We start from the raw sequence: 24,353 nt of genomic DNA on the forward strand, positions 1-24,353 counted from the left end.
TTACTACTACAGAGACACAAACAATGGTATTACAAAAAGCAAATTGGGGCAAACCCCTAAGCTCCCTACTGGCGTCTTTCTGAAGGAGGCATGCCTCCCTTATTTCCATGCAGCACACCCTGTTAACAGAAATAACTGTCTCTGGAGAGCCGAGTTTGACAGCTTTGAGACCTCAGCCAAAAGAGCACAGCCGTATTGCAAAAAAATCAAAAGACATTTTAGCCTACTCAAAAGCTACTAAATCCAATTAAATCCAGTTGCTAGTGAATATGCAACAACACAGCAACAAGGACCATTGTTGACGTGTAATTATGGTTTCTGTAAAGATGCTTTATCATATCCAACACTGAGACATAAAACCGAAACATCGTCACTTAGACAGGAAACTGAGATACAGTTCAGCGAGCAGAACGTTAACATGAAATAATCTAAGTTTGCATGAGCTTATGATCACACCCTCAGTGCAAAAGATACGATAAACGTGCATACATGTATTACTGAGCTAAAAGAATTTCGGCTACAGATCTCTTTCGAAGGTTGCTGCAGTACTTAAAAGCATTTGTAACATGGACCCTAAAACTTAATGACTTCTACGACACAGAGCCATAAAGTACATTTCCTGGATGCTTATATGGCGTACTTGCACCTTTCAATGATTCTTCTGCAAAGTGAGCATTTACATTTGACTTCTAGCAATGTTTTTATACATATTAAACCAAATTTCATTTTTTTAAAAATGTCATCTCTTACCTCCCCATACCTAAATCCTATGAATTTCACTGTAATTTGGGGCAGCTCACAGCTCTTGCCCCAGGGCATATTGCCTCAATGACAAGAGGTCCTGCTACATGTTCGCATTAGGCGATCTTGGTTCCAGCTGCCATGACACTGCTTTGCAAGAGGAAGCTAGTGCCAGGAAGGATGACTGCCTGCGACTTCCTTACAGACATTTAACCATTTAGAAACTGTGCGCTGCTAAAAAAAAATGTTACAGAAGTAAAAGAAAAAGAAAAATGCACGCAGCAGTCTGCTTCACACGCTACCTTCGCTCTTTTTTAACCATTAATTGTAATTTACATCATCCTTAGATCATTTTACGGGGTTCATAGACAACCCCGCGAAAGACAAAGGCGCGCGCCGACAACTGAGCGCAAGACGGAGGCGCGCGCCGAAGAAAATTACAGTTTTTAGGGGATCCGACGGGGGGTTTTGTTGGGGAGCCCCCCCAGTTTACTTAATAGAGATCGCGCCGGCATTATGGGGGGTTTGGGGGGTTGTAACCGTCCACATTTTACTGTAAACTTAACTTTTTCCCTAAAAACAGAGAAAGAGTGAAGTTTTCAGTAAAATGTGGGGGGTTACAACCCCCCAAACCCCCCACAACGCGGCGTGATCTCTATTAAGTAAAGTGGGGGGTTCCCCCCCCACACACACCCCCGTCGGAGCCCTAAAAACAGTAATTTTCTGCGGCGCACCCCGCCGCGCTGCGCTCAATTGTCTGGGCGCGCCTTTGTCCCGGCGTGCTTTTGACCTGACACTATTTTACGGTGACCCGATGAAGCTAGGAACAAGTGCGTTACATTAATCAAATTAAAAGGAAGCCCCTACAATTTGCTTGTTGACTTTGGCTTCCATATTTCTCCAGCAGAGCAGCACAACCTCATTAAAGCTCCTTACGTCATTTAAAATATAGCATAGTATAGAGAGGAACAATACACTTTTTGTTTCTTAGATACTTTAGCACAGGGAGGCATTTTCCTGCTAAATCTGAAAGTGCGTGAATTTTTTTCAGTCATGTGTGTGTATGAAGTTTTCCCGAAATTTATAGCATGTTTAGCAGTTGGAAAAGACATTTTTTTATAAAGCTGCATGCTTATAAAAAGTACACACGAGGAAAGAGCAGTGCAGTGCCCTGTACAGAGGAGAAAGACTATATGCAACAGAGGTGGGGCCCAGGAAAGGAACTACTGGAGGTGTTTGACGTTATTCCCGGGCATCCCCAAGATCCTTTAAATTCTATCTACTGTTGCAGAACGTGGCCCGTGGATGCATGCCCATGAGCACATGCCCGAACGGGGCGTGACAAAAGGGGAATGCCCCTTTGGATCCATCTGAGGAGCTGGTTTTGAAATAGGTGGAATTTCAGCTTCACTTAGGAATCTGACTCTATCCTCCAGGTACTGTTTATATTTTTTATTTGACTATGGACATGAGAAAAGGAGTGACCAAAGGCCCTAAGAAGATGCAGTCTTTAAAGGTACAGGGCCTCATGGATAATTTCAATCTTTCTCAAGGGAGAGATGCTTCTACCTTTTTAAGGACTTAAATTTATCATCTAAAAATATTGTGAGTTCAGAGGCTCTCTCTCTGATTTCTGACAGTTGCTCTCTACCTAAGCCACCTAACATTTCTCTAGATTCTGCTCCACTTGTATTCAGTCCTTTGGTAGGTGTGGCTACAGGTGGTAGTGAGTTCTTACATTGTAAAGCAACTGGAGTGATCTCCATCTGGAGATTTAGCTATAAGTGGGGCTTCTTCTAGATTCTTTGATGTTCCCCCCCCCCCCCCAAACATCTTTGAAGCCAATTTCTTTTGGATGCTGCATGGGTGGGGAGTCTGTATTAACTGCTCCACCTAAAGAAGTCTCCAATATTGAATTGTGGAAATTAATATTTATTTATTGGGATTTATTAACCACCCTTTCATGAAGAGATTCATTCAAAGAAGTTTACAATATAATCAAGAATGGAAAATGCCCTAACCCAGTGGTGCACTGAAGGGGAACGGTCCACCCTGGGAGCCATCTTGCTGAGGTGCCAGCAGCCCTCCTCTTCATTTAGAAAGTACACACATCAAAAGGTCATACATACTTTTATATATAGATTGTGTGCCCAGGGGAAAGAAAGGTTGGATAGGGTGGAGATAGAGCTATGATGCACATTCGCTATATAAAAATGCACAAGTCCACATGTGGAATATATGCACAGATTACATCACCTTCATGGCAGGTATAAGTTTCTACATTTGAATTTGCATTATACTGCGGCTGGTTCTAGAAGCCCAAAGGCACATAGATGCAAATATTGCCATTATAAAACATATGGATAAAATAGATGCCCTTCTTGGATGTTCAATCCAAGCATCCTGCCATAAATTGCCCTCCTTGAGGATAATTACCAGGGTCATCTTGACTGTGAAGACAAAGGCATATGTGTGGTGCCTATTTTATAGAAGCAATATATCATGAACGCTTCTTCCCTATCAAAGAAAGTTTACCAATCTAGATGGTGCAGTCGGCAAATTAAGGGGGTATTCCTCGAAACAGCCTATTTGGTGAAATATGTTGGATGCAGTCTTCCGACAGAGAATTTTAGAGCTGAATCTTCACAAAAAGATGAGTATTTAAGTGGCATTTCATTCTGAGTTATCAAGTTGTGATTTTGTAGTAGATATAGTGATTTATCAACATGCACAGAAAATACTGGACCTTAAAAAGTTTACCAGATTAGACTGGGATTAAATTAGATTAGCAGAAAGCTGGCAGAAGTAATTATTTTTCCCTAAATATGTTGCTTCTGCAGTAGTCCCAGGTTCTGCCATCCATACACACAGCAGACTGGTGTCTTGACATCATCATCTAAACCACTGGTTCCCAACCTTGTCCTGGAGGACCACCAGGCCAATCGGGTTTTCAGGCTAGCCCTAATGAATATGCATGAGAGAGATTTGCATATAATGGAAGTGAAAGGCATGCAAATCAGCTCCATGCATATTCATTAGGGCTATCCTGAAAACTTGATTGGCCTGGTGGTGCTCCAGGACAGGGTTGGGAACCACTGATCTAAACAGAACATTTTGTGAAAGAAAATCATCTCCTGTTTTTGGTTGGGGTTTTTTTAAAAAAAAATTAAAAAAGGACTTTTATTAAAAAGGTTTTGACGTTTCCATTCCATGCCAGGCCCTTAAATAACTATAAAGTAAATTGATGTATAGTAAACTTCAGTGTCAGCCACGAGACCAAAAATATCATAACTTAATGGTTTCTTTTAAATGGTTTCTCCATTAACATTTAATTAAATTTTCAGAATAGTACATATCTTCTCTCTTATTGGATTTTAATTACTTGATTAGAGCAGGTCCTCGGTGCATAGCTGGTATTAAACATGTTGGACCCCCAGGGCAGAAATTTAGTTGGAGGCCCCAAAGCTCACCAGCAGGCTGTATTCTCTTCAGCTTCCTTAAAGGCCTTGTAGTCTAGGGGCTCAAAGCAATTGCCCTGTTGCACCCTCAACCCCTAAACATCGACCCTGAAAGATACTGATCTGCACAAAGTTGCATGTTAGAAGGTTTTCATTAAGCTTATAACTTTGCCTCCTCTTCCCTTTACAAAACAAACAGTGCAAAAAAAAAAAACCCTTTTAAGCTAAGCCTGTCTTCCGGAGTTGCTGAGTTTATTATTCTTTCAAGCTTCTTATACCCTGTTTAAGACTTTTTCCTACATTTGATAAAATTAATGAATAGGGCTATTTTTGGCTGGAGAATCCTTCTCTATAATTTTAAGTCAGAAAATTGGTCATGAAAATGATTTATGAATGCTGTAGAATTTCTTTTAAAGAAGAGGACCCGAGAGGTAGAACATGATGCAAACACTGCAATCATCTCAGAAGCAACAACTAGCCCAGTGGTCTCTAACTCAAACCCTTTGCAGGGCCACATTTTGGATTTGGCAGTACTTGGAGGGCCTCAGGAAAAAATAGTTAATGTCTTATTAATAAAATGACAATTTTGTATGAGGTAAAACTCTTTATAGTTTATAAATCTTTCCTTTTGTCATTTATAGCTAAAGAGATATATGATGAAGAAACTTTCATTTTATTTTTGTGATTATGATAAACATACCGAGGGCCTCAAAATAGTACCTGGCAGGCCGCGAGTTTGAGACCACTGAACTAGCATATCTTTTTCTAGAGAGCTTTATTATTGTAATCAAATTGCCTCTCCTATCTCGATAGATGACCAAGCTTCCTACAAATTGGAAAAGAACATCAGAACCTATAATATCAAGGCTACAACACCAGAAATAGCCAATCTTCTCTCCAAATCATATGCCATAATCATACGCCTACAAGAATACAAACCAAGCTATCTGTGCCATGAACCCTAATGAAATAATGTAATCCCTGGATATGGCTGGGCTCTTCTAAATTGTAAATCGCATTGAACTCCTGGGGCATATTAGAGATCCAGAAATACTAATGTAATGTAAAACCAGCCATACGCAGATTGGATACGATTCTGGATGACGAAAGACTAAGGGATCCCCACCAGCATGGCTTTACGAAGGGAAGGTCTTGTCAATCCAATCTGATAAACTTCTTTGACTGGGTAACAAAAAAAACTGGATGGGGGAGAGTCCCTGGACATCGTGTATTTAGACTTCAGTAAGGCTTTGGATAGTGTCCCACACCGTAGGTTATTGAACAAGATGAACACGATGGGCCTAGGACAGGGGTGTCCAATGTCGGTCATCGAGGGCCGCAATCCAGTCCGGTTTTCAGGATTTCCCCAATGAATATGCATGAGATCTATGTGCATGCACTGCTTTCAATGCACATTCATTGGGGAAATCCTGAAAACCCGACTGGATTGCGGCCCTCGAGGACCGACATTGGACACCCCTGGCCTAGGAGAAACACTGACTGCATGGGTAGAAGACTGGCTTAGCGGCAGACTTCAAAGGGTGATGGTAAAGGGTATTCCCTCAAAAACGTCGGAAGTGACCAGTGGAATACCGCAGGGCTTGGTCCTGGGCCCGATACTATTTAATATCTTTGTAAGGGATCTGCCTCAGGGACTTTGAGGCAAAATTACATTATTTGCCAATGATGCTAAACTATGCAAAGTTATGGGCAGCGAAGCAAAACCTGACAGCGCAACCATGCCCAACACTATGGAGCAGGACCTACTTTTACTGGAACAATGGTCCATTACTTGGCAACTGAATTTTAATCAACTAAACAAACAGAGAGAAAAATATAAGAAAAATAGGGGCATTGAAAGTCAATACAATTAGAAACTCCTCCCAATCAAACACATAAACAATATAAGTTCAAAAGCCGTTGATAGCAAATGTTTACATATATATCATAAAGATAATCCAAAAAACTTTTTTATTCATATAACAATGTAATAATATCTTTCCTTCTTCCCTTGACACAGGCCGTGTTTTGAATTTTCTTTCTCAAAAGGAAGGAATGACGCTAAAATCAAGAAATGAGCATATCAACGTACCTAAGTAAATAATGAATACAGCAAAAACGTATAAGAAGACAAAAACAAAGGCAGACCTACCGGCAGGAGATCAAAATGCGGCTCATCAAACACAGTGCTCGCCGTCACCACGCAAACGTCATGACGGCAAGATGCCAGAATTAAACTTAAATAATTAAATACGGATCAGAGCCAGCTGACATCACAGAGTTAAATTAAATGAAATGCAAGGCTTCAAAGGGAAACTAAAATAATTACGGTAGATTCAAACCGAAGCCAGCTGACATCACAAAATTAAACAAAATACTTTTGAGAAAGAAAATTCGAAACACGGCCTGTGTCAAGGGAAGAAGGAAAGAGGAAAGTTGAGTTAAGAAGAGGACTAGGATTAGTAGCCTATAGTTTGTTGGGTTTCCCGATTGTGTGAAGATTTGATGCTCTTTTTTGTGAACTTTATTTTGCACTTTTATTCCACTGACTACATTGGCTCTTTGCACATCTGGATTTTTCTGGTGTTCTAGCGATTACACTGGTTCTCTGCACACTTGGATTTATCTGGACCTAGTTTTTTTTTTTTTTTGAGTTCAATAAATTTTTATTCAGTATTTTAAAAAAAAAAATACAAGGAGCAATTCAAATACATAAAAGTAGTATAACATTTTGCATTAATATACAGTTAATTATAAAGGCCCATATTATTAAGAAAAGCTCAGAGTATTGGATTTGTTTGTGGTGATGTATGACAATAGAAAGTGAAATAGGACAAAGTAAAAATTGAAAGAGAGAGGAAAAAAGAAGAGAGAAAGAAAGAAAAAAAAAAAAAAAAAATTTTTAAAGAGAGGAGAAGACAGGAGAGGAGAAGACATAGTAGAATGTACATATGAATCTAAAAATGACCAGGGTGATTTTTTGTTTTTTCCAATTCATGGATTTATGGAGTGAAATTTTATTTTCATATGCATATGATTCAAATCTGTGGTACATACATAGAGAGTTCCACCAAAAAGTATAATCTAATAACGAAGATGATTTCCAATTTTTCAGAATATGCATGAGAGCAGTCACAAACATAGTATCAATGAGTTTAGGAGGACAATTTGATTGCGCGAAACAGGGGTGTTGAGATCGAAGGATTATAATGTCCATAGAAATCTCTTCTGAGCAGTTGGTGATAGATTGTATGGTATTCCAGATTTTGGACCAAAAAGAACGGACCAAAGTACAATGGAAGAACATATGATCAAGAGTTCCTTCCTCTTTCAAACAGTTCTAGTTTTTTTAAATATATTTTTTGTTGAATTTTGAATAACTTCACTTTCACCTGTGCTGCTGCTTTAGTCAGCTTCTGAACTGATTTCAAGTTTTTACTTTTCCTGTTGCTTTAATTATTTTTTGGTTTGATCTTTAGTTTTTTGCTCCCCCCTTTTTTTCTCATGATCACGAAGCCCTTGTCTGTGTTTTATGTTTTGTCCTATATGTGTATATGCTAATATTTATGGATTTTATACTTAATGATATGATGATATTATGACATTGTTATATGAATAAAAAAGTTTTTTGAATTACCTTTATGATATATATTTAAACATTTGCTATCAACGGCTGTTGAACTTATATTGTTTATGTGTTTGATTGGGAAGGGTTTCTAATTGTATTGAACTGAATTATAATGCCAAAAAATGTAAGGTAATGCACCTTGGTAGCGGAAATCCATGCAGAACATACACCCTGAATGGTGAAAACCTAACAAGAACTGTAGCAGAACGGGACTTGGGAGTAATCATCCAGGAAGATATGAAAGCTGCCAATCAGGTGGAGAAAGCTTCAAAGGCTAGACAAATGCTGGGTTGCATCAGAAGGAGTTTCATCAGCTGAAAGCCTGAAGTCATACTGCCGTTGTACAGATCCATGGTGAGACCTCACCTGGAGTACTGTGTTCAGTTTTGGAGGCCACATTATCAAAAAGATGTGAAGAGAATAGAGTCGATTCAGCGAATGGCCACTAGGATGGTCTCAGGACTTAAAGATCTCCCATATGAAGAACGTCTGAGCAGGCTGTGCTTATATTCTCTCGAGGAGCGCAGAGAAAGGGGGGACATGATAGAAACATCCAAATACATCATGGGCCGCATTGAGGTGGAGGAAGAAAACTTTTTTCTTACGGGTCCCATGGCAACAAGAGGGCATCCGCTAAAACTCACGGGGGGGGAAGATTTAATGGGGACACCAGGAAATACTTCTTCACCGAAAGGGTAATTGATCAATGGAATGGTCTTCCACGTCAGGTAGTCGAGGCCAATAACACACTCGACTTCAAGGGACGATGGTACAGACAGGTGGGATCACTCCAGAGGAATGCTTAAAAGATGGATTCTCGAGGGAGGGAGGGTTCTTGAGTGGGCAGACTTGTTGGGCCGTCGACCCTTTTCTGCCATCATACTCTATGTTTCTATGTCCTTGCTCGAATGAGCTCACTATCTCATCAATTAAGACACAAACAGGATGCCAGGGTAGGGGTTACAGTTAGTGGGGGATGGTTAAACTGCAGGCTAGGGTGATGAGCAGAGGGGGAGAGAATTATGAGGGGTTGGTGGTTTGTTTTGGGTTGGTTTTTTTTTTTGCTACTTAGCCATTCCTCTGTAGCATTTTGATGTGTGCTTCAGGGCATTTTCATGATGAAATGTAAATTCTAATACCGATTCAGCTTTCTTGCAGAGGGCAGCAGGTTTTCCTCAATGCCTCTCCTGTATTTCTTTCTAATCACTGTCCCTTCTGTCCTGACAAGTACCCCATCCATGCCAATGTAACACATCCCTGTAACATGATGCTGCCACTATCATGCTCCACAGTAGGGATAGTGTTTTCTAGATAACATACAGTGCTGTACCTTATCAGGATGTATGCACCATATGTAATGCTTTGAATTCAGGCCAAAATGTTCTAGCTTAATTTCGGACCACAACACATTTACGGGTTGATATTCAAAGCAATTTAACCAGACAGAAACTGCTTCTGGCTGGTTAAATTGCTTCTTTGGGGTGAACTGGTCATTTTCAGTGGCACTTAACTGGTCAATGCCCATCTTAAAACTGGCTATTTTGCGGTGTTCCCAACATTTGGCCAATTAAGTGTCGATATTCACAGGGCTGTGGAGTCGGTAGATAACTGTTCCGACTCCGACTCCTCAGTTTTTTGTACGTCTGACTCCGACTCCAGGTACCCGAAATTTCCTCCGACTCCAACTCCGACTCCACAGAACTGGTTAATTTTCAGATCGTTAAAATGGAATGTCAAGTTGAGAGAAATGAGCATTTTCGACACCACCTTCTTTTTGCTTTTAATCAAGGTTCTAAGGCCGCAGAAGCTGCTCGCAACATTTGTGCTGTGTATACAGTGGGTGCTATAGCTGAAAGAATCGCTCGTGATTGGTATGCTAAGTTCAAAAATGGAGTCGGTAGATAAATGTTCCGACTCCGACTCCTCAGTTTTTTGTACTTCTGACTCTGACTCCGACTCCAGGTACCCGAAATTTCCTCCGACTCCTTGACTCCGACTCCACAGCCCTGGATATTCAGCACTTAACCGGCCAAGGTAACCTCATAAATGGGACCACAAGCTAAAGGGAGGAGATCTTTTCCCTTTTCTATAGGTCCAACATTATATTCAAAGTTCAGGGCTGTTGGAGAATCTATCTCTGGGGAAGACGGCGCCTAAAGTTCCCAAAGGTCTTATCTCCCACGTCTATGCTTATTTAAATGGTGGGAGGGGGGAGAGCTTTGAGATATGTGGAAGCCTGAGAATCTGATCTGGGTAGGGGGTTGTCTGCGGCTGAATGGTTGTCTGTGTGGGAGAGGACAAGAGCGCTTGGATTGGCAACTGTAATAGTAGAAAATGGATACAAAGTGCTCTTTCGGTGGTATTATACCCCAGTTCAACTCAGCAATCTAGAGCAGTGGTCCCCAAACCTGTCCTGGAGGACCACCAGGCCAGTCGGGTTTTCAGGATAGCCCTAATGAATATGCATGGAGCAGATTTGCATGCCTGGCACCTCTTTTATATGCAGATCTCTCTCATGCATATTCATTAGGGCTATCCTAAAAACCCGACTGGCCTGGTGGTCCTCCAGGACAGGGTTGGGAACCACTGATCTAGAGAGTGTTGGTGGGGGTGTGGGGTGGAGGGGACTTACATTCATATGTGGTGGGAAGATCAGGGGATATTGGGTAAAGGTTGCCCAGATGCTGTCACAGATCCTGGACATACCACTGACTGTCGGAGTGGAAAATGCATTGCTGAATCTTCCACCGGTTGGGGTGGCGGTGAGGAGGATAAATTTTGTAAGTTGCGGTTTACGGCTGTGAGAGTGGTGGCAGCAGCAGCGGTGTGGAAACATTTGTCTTCTCCAGAGTGGACAAGAGTGATTACGAAACTGGATGGTTGGTATGAGATGTATCATCTGACAGCCTATTTGATGCATCGACAGATTCCTTTGCAAGATTGTGGAGGCAATGTGAAGACTGGTGAAGCTGTTTTTTGTTCCAGTTATGGACTTTATTGTCTTTAGTTTGGGAGAGGGGTGGGGGGTCTGTACTATATTTGGACTGTGATTTCCAGGTGAGCTGAAGAACCCACAGTGTACCTGGTTGATGTCTGTAAGCTTTGGGTTGGTTTTGCATTAATAAAGTGTGAGTTAAAAAAAATAAATGAGACCACAAATATCAGTCCTGTCTTAATGCACTATATTTCACTTAACTGGTTATGCTTTAGCTGGCTCCTCAAACCTGGACATTCAGTGACAAAACCTAGATATGGCCCAGCACTGAATTTCCACTCAAGTCAGCCAGCTGAATATTGACCCTCCCACTGTGGCTTCCTTCCTATCTACTGCAAAAGTTTAAAGGGGGGGAACACATTTGTCCAAGCTGTTGCAAGGGTTTTTCAGTCCTTCATTTTATAAGGATTTCCAAAATATATTTTTCTCTTGACCTTTGTGGGGTAGGAGGGGATGGAAGCAGGGAAGATGGGAGATGGTAGAAAAAAAGTCAGATGGAGGGAAAGGAAAGTGAAGAGGAGTAGAGAGGGAGAATGGGGCAAGAGAGGAACAGGGAGTTGGTGGAAAATAATGAGGGATGTGTAAGGGAGAGAAAAGATTATATGCCCAGGGCCACACACCCCTACCTCACCCCACACTACACCCCTCCCCCCATGATCTTCTGAAATACATAACATACACACAGTTTCCAAAACATACTGCTGACAAACACACATCCCCAAGATTAGCTCCAGAGAAAGAGTCTCATGTATACGTCATACCATTGGTGCTCACACTTACACCATCAGACTTCACTTACTGATCAACAGAATCTCACATAAAGGCATCCCTGAATCTATGAATGGATAAAATATGTGACTGGGTCTTACTGTAAGTGTGCACTATTCCACTTTATTTTTTGGGGGGGAGGAGGGGGTTGTTACCTCTTGCTGAGCCGTCAGTTGTCCAAGCTGGTTCAAGTCATGTATAATACAAGACAACTTTGTGGCAAAGCTCTAGAGCTGACCACAGAACATGTGTCTTCTACCTCAAAAAAAAACAGAACTAGCTTCATTTGCACAATGTCCTAGTGGTGATGAGTCACACACACACAGATTCCTTTGATAATAAATTTGTTCTTCGGCAAGGTATTAGGAGGCACTATTTGTATGGACATATGAGCTGATTATCATGACAGGCTACATCGTTCTCATTTAAAAATTTTTTTAAAAAACCACATCCCAAAAGGAATCTCATCTATAGAATTTCAAAAGGAAAGCCCCATAGGCTAAGGAATATAGAGGTTCATTTTCAAAGCACTTAGACACACAAAGTACCATAGTAACCCTCTACATGCGGCCCAAAACTTGGTGTGCTGCAGTGAAAAAAGTTTGCAAAACACCAGTCAATATGTTTCACCTTTGCTTACTTATTATGCTATTGATTAAGATGTTTTGGGGTTTTTTTTTCTTTTTTTTTTTTTTAATAAATCTTTATTCATTTTTAAACTTATAATAAGTGTGATAACTATCCATACAAATAACCATAAATATATCGCTTAATAATCAACAATGATACATATAATATTCTCTTATCTCCCCCCTCCCCACCCTTATTTATCATATAATCATATAATACTTATACAACATGTAACAATAAAAATACCCTCCCTCCCATCCCATAATTGAACTTGTAAATTTAAGGGAAACAAGATTTTTCTAATCATTACAATACTTTGTTAAAGGCTCCCAAATGTCTTGAAATTTCCTGAAACAACCTTGTTGTATTGCAATAAGTCTCTCCATTTTATAAATATGACATAAGGAGTTCCAGCAAAAATTATAATTTAATCTATTCCAATTTTTCCAATTAGATGTAATTTGTTGAATGGCAACCCCAGTCATTATAAGTAATAATTTGTTCTTATTTGTAGATATCTGACTTTTTGCTCTCATTGCCATACCAAACAGCACAGTGTCATATGATAATGCCACTGGGTTATCTAATAAACAGTTAATTTGGTCCCAAATTGATTTCCAAAAATTCATAATGAATGGACAATAGAATAATAAATAATAATAATAAGATGTTTTAATGCACGTTGACACTGGAGGTGGCAGACTGTGTTACACTATGTACTGTTAAGCAATTTTTTTTTCTTGCTGTTTTACTACTACTGGATCAGAAGTACCGGGACCAGTAATTATGCTAAGTCTGTACCACAGCACGCTTACGCCTATCAACACAGATAAATTCAGCATACTGCTTTAAGTGCTGAACCCCTACCAATCGCAACAATAAAACACATGGCATGAACGAGGCTTACTTTGCTCTTTTTGTTGCTGGACATTTTATTCCGGAGGTAACTGAAGGTACGACTGACTTTAGTTGGACCCTTCCCATCTACGTCTTTCCGGGAAGGACTGGGAGGTAACTGGTTACAGCTCTCTTCAGATATACTAGATGAACAGAAAACAGGAGATTGCTGTTGTGTATCATATGGATAATTTAGTAGCTAAGACTAGGTAGAAAGTACAGTTTAAGAAGCCAGACTTTTGATGGGAAGTACCAATACAATTGTGACTTATTTTTGAGAGTCAGGCTCTTATCGGGTCAGTTAGCTTAACACTATTTCAGCTAAGATCAGAAACAAAAGTAAAAATCATGATACAGGAAATAATTCTGTTACAAAAAGGTCATTCTTCCTGTTGCCTCGTATGTCCTTTATCCACCGTCGGTATGATCTGAAAACAATATGCTACTTTAGAACAGAAATAATTGTTAAGCAGTTCAGCCTTATCCTTATCAGTTTTTACATATTTGTCCGCTTCACCCTTGAGCCTCACGGTGTCATTTTGACACTTCCTCCATTTTATATATCTAAAAAAATAAAAAAATAGTCCCTCCCTCCCAATTTTACCATATTGCCTATCTTTTTTTCCATTTGCACCTTTGCTTTTCTGACGGCTTTTCCAGCTTCTTAAAGATTTTCCACGTATATTTGCCTTTCTTCCTCTTTCTGTGATGTCTTGTAATTTATGAAAGCTAACCTTCTTCCCCTTATCTTTTCAGCTACTATATTTGAGAACCAAAGTGGCCTTCTTTTCCTTCTCTAACAAAAGCTTCTCTCACCTTTAAAATAGCTCCTTTAAGTTTTGTTCCCTGCTGTTCTACTTTGTTCAGCTGTTCCCATCCAACTAACTCCTAATCTAATCTAATGCTTAGTTTTGTATACCGAGTCCTCAATCCAAGAATGCTCAACTCAGTTTACAGTAGTTAGATAAGGTAATGAAAATATAAAACAGTAATTAAATTAAGTACATATTAACATAGCAGAAGTGGGAGAGGAATTAATTACCAAAGTGTTTGGTGAACTGGGTGGTTTTCAGAGACTTGCGAAAGGATGAAAGAGAACTAAAACTTTACAAAAAAAAAGTGGAAGATCATTCCAAAGTTGGGTGAACTTGAAGGACAGAGATTGACCAAAAGCTTTGGTTTGATACCTTTACTAGATGGACAAGATAGCTTAAATTATTGATCGCCCCTTACAAAAGAGAATCTATAAAGATGCCAAAGAGAATTTTGAAAATGACACAGGCACATTTGAACCGGACTCTAAAATACATCTTGATAAGATTAATTCTTTTGAAATCTAGAACCATCAATCTCAAATAAGTCTTCTCCTCCTGCATCTTAATACTGAACCACATCATTCGGTGATCACTAGATGCCAAATGATCGCCCACTATCATAACACTGGAAGCACTTTCCCCATTTATAAACACCATGTCCAGAATAGTTCTATCCCATGTGGGTCCCATTTCTAACTCCTAGAACAATTCTTCCTGTAGCACATCCAAGATCCCTTTGGTTCTAGATGACCCCGCAGTAGGGATGCCCTAATCAATGTCTGGCATTAAGCTGGACAGTCCATGAGCCAATATTCAGTGGAATTTAAAAAGACAGCAGCACCACTGAATATCAGTCTGTCATCATAATTGCTGTTTAATGTCAAGGTGGAGTCAGGGAGGATCTAGAAATTATGACGGCACTGGTATAGCTAACCAGGGATGTAGAAATGCATAAAAGACTGCTTTAAACTTGTCTGGATAACAAATGCAAATATAGCGCTGAATATTGCTGTACCTGCATGTGGCAGATTAAGGGATTTTCTCTCACCCATGCGAGTATACCCCCGGACAGCAGGGGGGCTGCTAATCAGAAAGAAAAAAAACCTACAGATCCCAGGATGCACTGGGTTCAGCAACTTAGAGCTGAGTTACCTCAGAGGAGGTGGAACAGTTGCTGAGTCTCAGGGGCGGGACCCAGACAGAGAGGGATACTTCTACCCCAGGCTGGGCTCATTCTAGAGAGGTCCCCAAGGGAGAAAGAGGAACTCTCACATTTTCCCTAGAGGCAGGCTTTGGGAAAACAGACTGATGCTTGTCGCAGCTGGCTAAGGTAAGCCACGGCTACATTCTTTGTTTGGTGTGAGGCAAACAATAAAGCAAAGTGGTTTTTGTTTCTACGAAAGGTGTTTGTGTGCTAATTGCTCCTGGCTAGCCTGCCACACTGCATAACTTCTATACTTGGATATTCTTGGTCTAATTTAGCTGGCAATGGTCAGTTTTTAAAGCATCATTGACTGTCACCAGCTGAGTATTGACACAAATATGCTTAGAGGATTGCAGGGATAGTTCTAGTTTAGGTGGTATCTTGGGCAAGGTCGTCGCCTACTTTTTTTGTAGTAAAGGAAGCCTGGAAGGATGATGTACAGCAATGCTAAGACACCAGACTGCAAACTATTCTAAATCAAGCACTTACTTACGGTATGACCTCTGGCAGCAGAAGACTGGTACAAGCATGTGGTTCTTCTTTCGATTTGTGCACGCTCTCCACTATATCTCCTCCTTCCCTAGCACCAGACCCAGCTTAAGAGCTCTTAAAGAGGCACCCAGAGCAACTTCCCTGCCCGCCCTATCCTAAAGTTCAGCACCGAGTCATCAGTATCCTGTTTCCAATAGAGGTCACAAGTACTGGCAGAAACCCAGATAGTAGCAACATTCTATGCTACCAATCCTAGAGCAAGGACGTGCCTCACTAGCAGGATAGACCCTTTCATCTACAGTTCAAGCTTTGCACTTACCGCTTGTTATAGTCTAAGCTAATCAGCAGTCTTACATGCTATTTTTCAAATCAGATTCATAACGGATTAAATGTTCAGTAAGTACAAAAATTATCGCATAAACAGGTGTGACTATGTTTATCTGTAACAATATATTATTCCACATGCCTGAAATGAATGAATTTACTTTATTTTTACCAGATATGGAGGTTTGAAAGTATTTTTTGTAAGTAGCATGAAGCGCAACTATCAATCGGAACAAAGAAAAAGCAGACTTTTGGAACAGCAAGATCTTCTCAAATATTACTGAAACAATAAGCACAGTGGGTCCTATTAATATGAGGGAAAAATTCACTACACTTCTCCCTCCGTATTCGCGGTTTCAGCATTCATGGTTTCGATTACTCACGGTTTTTAGCTTGCTGGCTCCTCCCCCCCAAATTACATCAGCTTGCATAGAGAAATCGCTGATTCCAAGCGTTTACAGAGAAAATCGCTGATTCCCAGCACTTTCTTCACCGTGTTTTGCCTCTCCTTCAGGAACAGGCCAGGTCTTCCCACCGTGTTATTCGCGGTTTCACCGTATTCACGATGGTTTTTAATAGAAAACAGCGAATAACATATGAAAAAGTTATTTGCGGTTTTTCTGTATTTGTGGTTCTGTTAATCCCCTATCACAGCGAATACGGAGGGAAAAGGCTTCTCTAAAGGCATTTTTAGAACTGGAAGAAAAACAAAGACGTCAGACGTGCATACACTACCTTTGGGCCAATGTGCTAGTGGTTCCAGTGAAGCATCGGTTATCTGGAAGGGAAAAAAAAAAAAAAGTTTATGGAGTCTGGAATTAATGATCTATACATGCCATACAACTCTAAAATATGGATGAGACTGAAGGGAATATTGTGCTGCTCTATTAGTAAATCTCGCAAAAAGAAAAAAAGTGTCGCACCTTCAATTTCCATGAATTTGTATCTTTACCAAAAAAACACTGAGGCCCTGATTCTCCAAAAGTGCGTCCCGATTTTAGGCAGCTGTAGACGTCCTACAGCTGTCTAATCAGCCAATCGGGATGCACGTTTTTTTAAAAAAAATGCTCCCCAGGCAGGCCTGAAGGCGCCTCCGGGAGCCTAGGGAGACCCGCAAGATGCCTAAGCTCGCCTACAGGCCTTAGGCGAACTTAGGCGGCCCTACGCGTCTCCCTAGTAGAGGAAGAGACGCTTAAAATGTAGGCCAGCAAAATGCTGGTCTACATTGTAAGTAGACGCGGCCGCTATACTGATCGCGGCAAGGGATCTCCCTGCTGCAATAAAGTATAGCGGCCGCGGCCGCCTGTCCCATCACCGACAGGAGGATGCCTAACTCCTCATGTCGGAACCCCGAACCCCCTCCCCCCCCAAACTCGTAATCGCCGACAGGAGGATGCCCAACTCCTCCTGTCGGAACCCCGGAACCCCCCTCCCCTCGTGGAAATGAGACGGCACGCCCCTTCCCGGCCCATCCCCGCTAAATCTAAGGCCTGATTGGCCCAGGCTGTAGAAGCCTGGACCAATCAGGCCTTAGGCATAGCGGGTCCGCCCATCCCCACTAATCCTAAGGCCTGATTGGCCAAGGTGCCTAGCCTGGGCCAATCAGGCCTTAGATTTAGCGGTGATGGGTCGGGAAGGGGCGTGCCGTCTCATTTCCACGAGGCAGACCCGTCGGCTGGACGGCAGCAAGACCCGTCCAGCTGACCAACATTGAAAGGTTAGTTGGGGGAGGGAGATTAGTTGGGGCGGGGGGTCGTTGGGCTTTCCGGCAGGAGGAGTTGGGCATCCTCCTGTCGGCGATTACGAGTTTGGGGGGGAGGGGGTTCCGGGGTTCCGACAGGAGGAGTTGGGCATCCTCCTGTCGGCGATTACGAGTTTGGGGGGGAGGGGGGTCTGGGGTTCCGACAGGAGGAGTTAGGCATTCTCTTGTCGGTGATGGGACAGGCGGCCGCAACAACCGCGGCCGCTATACATATTGCAGCAGGGAGATCCCTTGCTGCCATAAGTATAGCGGCCGCGTCTAATTTAACCCAATTCTCTAAAGACGCCGGTTACAGAATCGGCGTTTAGTATAGGACACCTCTCCCGGGCGGCCTGCCTGGGGAGCATTTTTTTTAAAAAAAGGTGCATCCCGATTGGCTGATTAGACAGCTGTAGGACGTCTACAGCTGCCTAAAATCGGGACGCACTTTTGGGGAATCAGGGCCTGAGTCTAATTGTGTGGCTACAGAGGAATTTTCCCTTACTGCATTATCTGTTCCTTGGATAGTAAACTAAGAGGTAACAAGATACGTTTTGGATTATTTTCCTTAAAAAGAAAAGACTTCAGACTTGTTCTGCACAGCATGAAATACTCTACAGTAGGTTTTGAAAACCATGGACATGAGACTATCAATAAACTGCCAATGCCAAGACCACCTTCTACCCCTACCTTTACCCCCCATTACCTCTTCCCACCACCCCCTACCTTTATCCTCCCCCCCTCCTTAGTCCACCTGAATCACACGGAACTGTGATTCATATAAGCTATTATCTTTATATTATCGTTATTTTTCGTTGTTATTTTCTAAACATACGGCTTATTCCAAACAGGTCCTTTCGGACATTACCTACCAAAATGTACATCTTATACTCTTGCTAAGCAAATTGTATTTCTATATTCTTACTTTCTTAAAGTCTATGCTATCTGTATTTCATATGTATATCTGCATATTGTGTTTCGCTGAATGTCCAGCTCTCTTGATTGTAAACCGCCTAGAAGTCGCAAGATTGTGGCGGTATAGAAGAATAAAGTTATTATTATTACTATTACTGTGCCAGTTAATCAATTTATCTCGGGCTGCTTTCAAGTGTATCACTGCAAATCGTTACTCTCAAGCCTTCCGCTCAGGTCTTTCTCCCAATCAATCTATCCAGAATTCAGCTGCACGACTCATATTCTGTGAAAGCCGCTCTACTCACGTTACCCCTCGCCTAGTCACTTCATTGGCTTCCCATCCATTTCTAAATACAACTTAAACTCCTTTTACCGACCTACAAATTGCTTTCACTCAGCTGCCCTTCACTACCTCTTTTCACCCACCTCCCCCTATGTTTTCCCCCACGAGCTCTGTTCAACCGGTAAGTCCCTCCTATCTGTGCCCTTCTCCTCCTCTGTCAACTCCAGACTCTGCCCCTATCTTGCAGCACCGTATGCCTGGAATAAACTTCCCAAATCTCTATGGCGGGCTCAGTCTCTGGCAGTGTTCAAGTCTAAGTTATAAGCCCGCCTCTTTGAGACTGCTTTTAACCTAACTCCTCTCACCTCCCCAACCCTTCATGTCATGTCTGTCTGTCCGAGTTAGATTGTAAGCTCTTCCGAGCAGGGACCGTCTATTAAATGCCAAAATGTACATCTTTCAGCGCTATAAAAGTGACAAAATAGTAGTAGCAATTTCCTCAATGCCAGCATTTTTTCCTCTCTCTCTACCAGAGGTCCAATAATATGGGCAGTCAGAAGTAAGAGAAGTGAGCAACTGGGTATATTCCTCTTCTTGAGTAAGCATTTATTCTTACACAGTCTTCCAGCAAAATCTACATCACTTGTACCCATTTAAGGACATTTCTCACTATATCCATTTTTTTGGAGTGATTTGAAACAAAATCTCAGTGTACCTTGTCAAAGGCTTTTTTTTTTTTTTTTTTTGCATCAGTAGCCAAGAGCATTGAATGTGGCTCTGCTCTGTCCAAAAAAAGATTTAGTAACTGTCTGGCATTATTGTCTGCTTGTCTGCCTGTGATAAATCCTAATTGATCTTAAAGGACTAGATTGTTACACGAGTATAACAGTAGCTTTAATTTTAGCAAGTTTTGTGTAAAATGACTCACAAAATGCCCTGTCCTATTTTGGGCTATGAAAGTGATCTTTGCCATTCTTGCATAGAATATGACTATGAACCTGTTGAAACTTGGTCACTTTCCTATTTCTTCTAAAATAGTAAGTGTGTGTGAAATCTATCATTAATTTTTTTATTATTATTGATTTTTTTAATTTTTTATATATATTTTTTCTTTTTTCACAAAGGGAAAAGACTTCAAGGGCTCGCAGCTCATCTGCAATTGGAACTTGACTAGCCAATGGTGAGCTATCACTAGTCAAAAACCCTTATTTTATTATAATTCATTTGATATAAAACGTTCTATTTTTAATTTTTCTTATTTTGTATATGTAAAATTCTCTATTTCCGCTGTTATTTCAAATTTTTGATAACTTTGTTCAATAAATATTAATATTAAAGCCACAAAAGTTGGTACTTAGCTTGGAAGCTGTATTGCAATGTCCAAGCTAGGACCTTGCTCAACGGAGCGTCCCTGTTTCACTTTTTTTTTTTAAATCTTTCTTCATTTTTAAACTTATAATAAGTGTGATAACATATCCATACAAATAACCATAAATATACCACTTAATAATCAACAATGATACATATAATATTCTCTTATCTCCCCCCTCCCCACCCTTATCTATCATATAATCAATACTTATACAACATGTAACAATAAAAATACCCTCCCTCCCACCCCATAATTGAACTTGTAAATTTAAGGGAAACAAGATTTTTCTAATCATTACAATACTTTGTTAATGGCTCCCAAATGTCTTGAAATTTCCTGAAACAACCCTGTTGTATTGCAATAAGTCTCTCCATTTTATAAATATGACATAAGGAGTTCCACCAAAAATTATAATTTAATCTATTCCAATTTTTCCAATTAGATGTAATTTGTTGAATGGCCACCCCAGTCATTATAAGTAATAATTTGTTCTTATTTGTAGATATCTGACTTTTTGCTCTCATTGCCATACCAAACAGCACAGTATCATATGATAATGCCACTGGGTTATCTAATAAACAGTTAATTTGGTCCCAAATTGATTTCCAAAAATTCATAATGAATGGACAATGGAATAATAAATGATCTAAAATCACAGCTTCGAGATGACAGTGCCAACATTCATTAGACTCACTTTTTAATTTTTTTTGAAGAGCTTCATCGAGAGAAAGGTACCCTTTACATTCTCCAGCTTTCTTAGTACGCCGTAATTTTCTTTCAAGCAACCTGCTTGTCCTCAGAGCACATCTCCAAGGATAAGCAGGCATGTGGGACTCCCTAGCTGCCAGGATCATGCATATATGCTTATCTGCAGCTTCTTCAATTTTTTTTTTCTTCAAATAGGTTGTCTCCCTTACAAGGCACATTGCAAAGGTTTCTTGAACAGAAGTTTCCAGATCAAAACGTAGGTCAAACGCTGCTCCTGCAATGGCCACCGCAAACATTCTGGAAGAAACATCTAAGGCATGGAAAAACTGTTCTATCCATGAACTATCTAGGGCTCCTTTTACAAAACTGCGCTAGCGTTTTTAGCGCACGCACCGGATTAGCGTGTGCTGTAGCGCGCACTAGCTGAAAAACTACTGCCTGATTAAGAGGAGGCGTCAGTGGCTAGCGTGTGCAGCATTTTAGCGCGCGTTAAGGTCCTAATGCACCTTCGTAAAAGGAGCCCCTAGTACAGTGGTCTCAAACTTGCGGCCCGCCAGGTACTATTTTGAGGCTCTCTGTATATTTATCATAATCACAAAAGTAAAATAAAACAGTTTCTTGATCAAATGTCTCTTTAGCTATAAATGACAATATTATTATTAAGATTTAGCCGAAAGGAAAGATTTATCAACTATAAAGAGTTTTACCTCATGCAAAATTGTCATTTCTGTAATAAGACATTAACTATTTTTTTCTGAGGCCCTCCAAGTACCTACAAATCCCAAATGTGGCCCTGCAGAGGGTTTGAGTTTGAGACCACTGCCCTAGTAGTAAATAAGCTCTTAGATAACTGTTGAAATTGTTTTACATTGTCTGGAGGGAGGAACTGTTCAAATTCCGACTATTGCTTTAGTTTAAATTTGAAGTAAATGGACAGATCAGATTGGCAGCTCCTAATTCTGTTAAGCAGCGTAGATGACTGGAAATGTGCCTGCCTAAAAAAAGTCCCAAGATCATGAACCGTATGAACGATTGAGAGCAGATTGCACAACTAAATGAACAGTGTCGAAGCTAAAGCTCTGTCAAATCCTGAACGTATTTGAATTCCACACATTGTCTTTCTAGAAGCTACTTGGAGTGATAGGGTGGTCTCCCAGTTTTTAAATAAAGTTTATTTTATAACCTCGTGTAAAGGTGCTTTAGTGCGTTCATTTGGTGGTGATTCAAGGTTCCTCCTCTATTTCCATCTTGATGAGGATAGCCTGTTCCATCTGCCTTATAAAGCCAGTGCAAGACGTACTTTGTGGTAGAGATGTGTGTTGTTGAGGAGGAGAGGAAAGATCAGATTATACCGCAAGATTCTTCTGCTGAGTACTCTGGGAAGTCCTTATCTGAGTGATTGGAAATATCAGACTCCTCAAATATTTCCTACCCGGGGAATCGGGGAATGAGCACAGAGGGTCGACCGTGCGTTGAGGAGCGCTGAAGAGCAGGTCAATGCTCCAAGGCAGGAGATAACTCCTTCATCGATGATGACGCACGAGTGGGTTGGTGCAGACTCCAATGCTTGACGTCGAGTAGGGGGTGCATGACCTCATCCTCGATCAATGCTCCAGTGTATCCTTGGGCTGGGCTGAGGCAAGTATGGAAGCCTTTTAATGGCAGTGAAGACTGCAATTGCAGTGGCCCTGAGAGCTCTCGTCTGAGAATAGCCCAGATCTCCTGGAGAGTTAGTACCGGTACTGAGAGAATCATTGGCCTGGAAGCAGTCTGCTGTACTGGTTAGTGAGGTGTGGGGACCTTGATGTCGAGGTTCACCTATCTGGATGGAAGGAGAATGGTCATCTTAGTGACGAGGCTTTCTGTGAGTGGAGAAAGCCGATGTCTGGGGAGACACAGTAGCATGCCTAGAAGGCTCTTTTTTTAAAATATTCTGTTTGGATAATTTCAAGAGAATGCTTTGCTTTGCATGGACTACAACCGAAGCTTCAGTTACTTTTCCATGATAGACTACTGCACAGAACTCAACATGTTTAACCATATTACTTCCCATCTATGCCAGTTCTGTATGTAGGTGCATAGTATTCAAGCAGCTTAAAGCTTCCACTAAGATATTCTTTATTAAAGGAGGACTGTATATACAGCATTTACTCAATTTTTAACTGACTTTCCGTAAGATTCTCGTTTCAAAAATTTCTGTAGCGCTATATCTACTCTCTCCCTGTTGCCCCATCTTTCTATACATGTTTGCTTTAAAAATAATGGGCTTGACAGTCAAAGTGATTTAACTTGGGAAGGACAAGGGTCTGCCTGATTAAAATTGCACTGAGCACCTCGGGAGGGAATATTCGGCAGCATTTAGCCACACAGGCAGCACTATGATGGTTCAAGGGCAGAGTTGGGCACAATTGCTGGTGCCCACATAGCTAATTGGGCAGATAGAACCACTTTAAATAGCAGTCCTAACTTTGCTCAGTTCGATGTGCGGGCATGGCCGTTCCAGCAGAACCTCTGGACGTGGCCACTAAGATGGATATACAATGCTGATGTCTGGACACGACCTAGGTCTAACTTAGCCAGCAGTGGCCGGCAGTTACAAAGACGCTCATAGCTGCCTGCTGAATAGTGACCCAAATAAGGTTACCATGAAAAACAGAGGTTTTAAATATTAAATGGAAAGAAGATAACTAATCAATTTTCCTAGTCATTTTTATTGTTCAAGCTGGACTGCTTCCGTTTCAGCTTAAGGGAAAATAATTTTGTCTTACTTCTCTACTGTGGGACAGAAAAAGTCCGGAGGAGTTAACTAATGTGTGAAAATATTTATGAGCTATCATTTTTCATCCCTGGTGAACTCTCCACCACCAACTCCGTGAGGGTATTATCCAGAAACTGTTACCCTTTAAATTAAACTTGGGATGATGGCAGCGAATGAGCTATTCCCTAGGCAAGTCCAGCGCAAACTTTCCCATGGACAGGAAGACAAAGTTGCCATGAATTCTGGCAGTCGGTGCAAGTCTGTTTTCTGTGGCTGTTATTTATAGGGTTGGTTAGCAACTGAGAACGGTGCCAAGAAAATTGTTTTGTTTTAAATATGAAGTGCAGTAAGGAAGTGTAGAGGATGCTTTGAAACACAGACTGGGATGTGTTATGTCTGCTGGTATTTTGGGCTGTTGCTCTTTTTGTTGCTAAGGATCTTATCTGGGAAACCACAGCTGCCTCGAAATTAACTTTTAAAGGGGTCTGCAGGTGAGGAGAAAAATATAGAACTTTAAAAATGGTATTTATATAGGGCAAAGCTCCATCAACTTTGTTTATATTGCATAGGATATGACTGACTAGTGCATATTCTATAATGGAAAGTAGGAATCTATATGCCTTT

General features: G+C 41.0%; 1 protein-coding gene across 7 annotated transcripts in view; it reads right to left on the reverse strand.

Moving 5' to 3' along the window:
- AKAP13 (A-kinase anchoring protein 13) overlaps positions 1–24,353 on the reverse strand; it is a 281,375-nt gene that overhangs the window by 60,149 nt on the left and 196,873 nt on the right. For all 7 annotated transcript variants that reach the window (XM_033919577.1, XM_033919575.1, XM_033919574.1 and 4 more), the window contains 2 exons: positions 16,688–16,730; positions 13,128–13,260 (listed from right to left, as the gene is read on the reverse strand). In XM_033919577.1, coding sequence (XP_033775468.1) covers positions 13,128–13,260; positions 16,688–16,730 — 176 coding nt within the window. The remainder of the gene's footprint in view (positions 1–13,127; positions 13,261–16,687; positions 16,731–24,353) is intronic.

Source organism: Geotrypetes seraphini, chromosome 14, assembly GCF_902459505.1.
Source record: "Geotrypetes seraphini chromosome 14, aGeoSer1.1, whole genome shotgun sequence".
Lineage (NCBI taxonomy): Eukaryota > Metazoa > Chordata > Amphibia > Gymnophiona > Dermophiidae > Geotrypetes > Geotrypetes seraphini.